We start from the raw sequence: 4139 nt of genomic DNA, 5'->3' as shown, positions 1-4139 counted from the left end.
GTATTTCCTCTGATTAGCGGAATATAACATGCAGTCAGTACCCTAAGACCAACTGTTCAACCGCGCTCTCTGCTGCTGTTGTTTGACGGTGGCATCTGCTGCTGCTGTTTGACCTTGACGGTGGCATCACTTAAATACATTGTAGAACATAGGTATTACAAAAGTTTTGATATTAAAACCTAGAAAGCAGGGATTTTTAATATGTTAATATGTGCCGAATTCCCGGCTTCCAAATCCGCATAATTTTAAATTTGTCGAATTTTCGTATCACCGCACTAATTAATTAGCACTCCGCACCCGCACTCATGCTTCCTAGTTGATTAATTTTGTTGGTCAATTTATAAGTAATATGGGAGATCCAAGTTAGAACTTTCCATAATTTTAACATGTATTAATGTTGGTTAGATTAATATATAGCTACTCATGTTGAGTTAGTTTCAAGTACTTTAAGAATCAAAAGACCCATTATGCAATTTAATGACTCTGATAAGTTTCCCTATTAAACTTAACAACTGCAGACACATGTACACTGTAAAAGGCTGAAACAAATGTACAAAGCAATTACTTAAACATAGCAGACTAGAATCTAACATCATGATTTGCATTAATCCTAATTAATGAAATGGCTTGTCTGGAACAAGAATGTACAGATATCATGAGTCCTAATTAATTCTGAAAAAGTGGCTTGTCTGGAACTGGAATGAACTTTACGAGGAAACCTATAGGCCAAGATCCAAGAGCAATTCCAATGCATGCTCCCCATAGCCCCCAACTCAATCTGTTTGTATCTGTGAACTTGTCTAAAAATTCTATCATCACAAATTGGAGAATAATTGAGACTCCGATGATACTGAGAAACAACTTGTTCTTATGCATCCCCACAAACACGTTCTTCTTTTCCAGCTTCCTTGCATTGAACTCATTAAAAACCTGGCAAAGGACAAAAGTATTAAAGATCAAAGTATCTTTAACCTTCTTGCTGACATCAAAAATAGCTTTGCCTCGAAATTGTAGAATCAAGATGACTAATATTTGATATAATACTTGAGCCATCAAGTTTCTCCACATTATGATAGATATAAGTGGCTCTTTGCGACCCACATGCCCCTTCTCCATAAGGGCCTTGGTTGGTTCTTCAGTTGCAAGAGCAAGAGCCCCTAACGTGTCCATAATAAGATTTATCCACACTAATTTCACTGCTGTTAATGGCACTTCCCCAGTTGAAACAGCTGCCACCAAGTTGATAACGAGAGCAGCCAGATTTACTGTCAGCTGGAACTGAATAAATTTCTGGATGTTTTGGTAGACACATCTTCCCCATTTCAAAACATTAACCACAGTTGCAAAATTATCATCCAATATAACAATGTCAGAGCTTTCCTTGGCGATTTCAGTACCCCCAATCCCCATTGCAAGACCAATATCAGCTTCTAGTAGTGCAGGTGCATCATCAGCCCCATCACCAGTAACTGCAACTATGTGTCCCTTCTGTTTGAGGCAGTGTACCATTAAAAGTTTGTCCAGAGGAGATGATCTTGCCATGACACAAATATTTTCAACTTTCTCCATTCTTTCTTCTGGGGTGTAGTTGCGAAATTCCACGCCCTCAACCACCACTCCACTGTACATTTCTTTGGTATCCATGTCTTGATTGAACTTTAGTATCCCACAGTCAGTGGCTATTGCTTTTGCAGTAAAGACATTGTCTGCAGTTATCATCTTTACTCTAATTCCAGCTGTCTGACAATCCTGAACTGCTTTGCAGACTTCCAGTCTGCATGGGTTCTTTAAACCAACTAGACCCAGTAGTGTCAAGTTTTTGTCTGTCAGTTTTGCATTTCCTTCAGCACTCTCATGATCTGAAACTTGTTTATGTGCAAATGCAACGCAGTGCAGACTACTTGCACACATGGCTTGAACACGTAGATCAAATTCCTCCCTTTTAGAATCATCTAAAGCATTCACGTTTCCAAGAGGGTCATAATAGTGAGAACACATCGCTGTTATAAACTCTGGAGCTCCCTTCCAATGGACATGGATGGTGTTGTCTCCTTTTTTCTTCAGGAGAATTCCACTTCTCTTTTTCTCTGAATTGAATGCTTCCACATGTAGAAGTTTAGAATTCCTTTGCAGATCCTCCATATCCATTTTTGACTCTAACACAGCCCAAGAAAGAATTGCCTTCTCAATAGGACTACCTGAGAACTCCACCTCAGATCCTGAACTAGGTCTGTAAGCACTGCCGGCTGTGTTCAAACCAGCGGCTTGGTGGATCAATTCAAGAACGTTAGGACCAATAGAAGCAAATCTCTTTTCTTCTATTGATTCTTGGCCAAGCCAAAACTCCGCCACCTTCATCTCCCTCCTTGTGAGGGTTCCTGTTTTGTCCGTACAAATAGTTGTGGCCGAGCCAATAGTCTCACAAGCAGATAGCTTCCTCACCATAGCTTGATCAGCCATCATTCTCTTCATTGAGTAAGCAAGTACAAGGGCAACGGCTAATGCCAATCCCTCAGGAATCGTAACAAATACAATGCTAATTGCAGCCACAAAAGCCTCCCGCACACCATTGAAGACATCTTCAACCGTAGTCTTTCCCCCTTCAAACTCAGTCTTTCCATCATCGTCCTTGGTATGGCCTGTAAAAAACCATAGCAGTAAGACGAGATGTACAAGAAAAGCAATCACTAAACTGATCCGGCCTATCAAGGAGGTCAGCTTGTTAATCCTTTCTTGCAAAGGTGTTTCACAACCATGATCTTGGATTCTTGAACTCATCATCTCGCCCCATGTTGTGTTCATCCCAACCGAAGTAACCACAAATCTAGCATATCCATCTGCTACTTTAGTACCGGATAACAGAAATGGATTCTTATGGTTGATATCCACATGATGGCTTTCCCCCGTCATGCATGACTCATCAATTTGAAGTGAATGACCGGATACGAACAATCCATCAGCAGGCACTTGATCACCGGTATTCAAGAAAATAATGTCTCCAACAACAACATCAAAGATTGATATCTGCTGATGTTTTCTCTTTCTTACGACTTTAACTTGAATATTATTACTGATCTGAGATAACTGATCCAATTGTCTGCTTTGCCTGTAGTTGCTGATTGTTGAGACAATGATCACCAGAAACATTGCTCCAATTATGCTTCCACCTTCATACCATCCTTGTTTTGCTCCATATTTCTTCATGTCAAAAACAAGTGAAAGGACAATGGCGACAATATCAGCAAAAACAATTGAATGTATCAATGCTTTCCTCAGAAAACTAAAGAAGCTCTTTGCAGGAAGCCTTCGATAAGTATTCACGCCAAAGATTTCCTGGCGTCGAGAAATGTCATCAGCTTTAGCTTCACATATCCCATGCTCTAAATCTGTTTCCAAAGCAGACACTACAGCTCTAACACCACCGAGCTTTTGAAGGTACGCAAGATCCTTATCCTTGACTAATCTGGTGAGGCTAGACTGGTTGATTTCGAGGGAGGGTTTAGGTTTGTAAAAGGCTCTGGAAGAAAAGATAGCTGCGAAAGCCAAGCGCCACCGTTTTCTATTGACCTTGGATCTGAGTTTTGCTAGGGAGTCCATGCAACTAAGACTTTGATCAGATAAGGCAATCATGTTCTCAGCCCTCAGGTGAGTGGATGGGACCGGAGAGTGTAGTGAGCTGAGTCTAAATAGTATGGATGATGAGCAGAAATGGTGTTTATCAAGCGAAGTAATGAATGCTTGTCTTTAGAAGATGGGTGGCTATGTATTTATATATTAGCTTCTGAGTAATTACGTGAGGTTTTCTTGGTTGGTTTGCTTATGTAAGCTAATTTGCCGTGTTGCACTCTTGCAGAAGGTGCAGAGAAACTTCTTCGTTGTATGACGCTGGAACTCCCAATTTGAAGCATTACACGTAAACCTTGGAAGACTACTAGTAGCCGCATCCACATTAGTTTGATACCAGAACATGCTATGAAATTGTGCATGTACAAAATATTCCCTCAATCGGTCCCTTCTATCTTATAGGTGAAAATAGAATTTATATAATTTTTCCAAATTTGTTTCATGAAATGAAAAATCAATGTCTCATGCATGTACTACTATTTGATAAAGAGATATAATTATTCAATTCTTACATT

General features: G+C 40.0%; 1 protein-coding gene across 1 annotated transcript; it reads right to left on the bottom strand.

Annotated features, from left to right (window-relative positions):
• Positions 1–486: 486 nt before the first annotated feature.
• LOC108217947 (calcium-transporting ATPase 12, plasma membrane-type) lies at positions 487–3778 on the bottom strand. The gene has a single exon (XM_017390859.2). The coding sequence runs from the start codon at positions 3628–3630 to the stop codon at positions 667–669; it is 2964 nt and encodes a 987-aa protein (XP_017246348.1). The 5' UTR covers positions 3631–3778; the 3' UTR covers positions 487–666.
• Positions 3779–4139: the final 361 nt, after the last annotated feature.

Source organism: Daucus carota, chromosome 7 (genome assembly GCF_001625215.2).
Source record: "Daucus carota subsp. sativus chromosome 7, DH1 v3.0, whole genome shotgun sequence".
Taxonomy (NCBI): domain Eukaryota; kingdom Viridiplantae; phylum Streptophyta; class Magnoliopsida; order Apiales; family Apiaceae; genus Daucus; species Daucus carota.
Note: the sequence above shows the minus strand (reverse complement) of the source record. Positions and strands in the feature narration are given on the sequence as shown.

Bases quoted from the DNA above. Each gene is read 5' to 3' on its own strand.
- LOC108217947 (XM_017390859.2), bottom strand. From the start codon at position 3,630: ATGATTGCCTTATCTGATCAAAGTCTTAGTTGCATGGACTCCCTAGCA.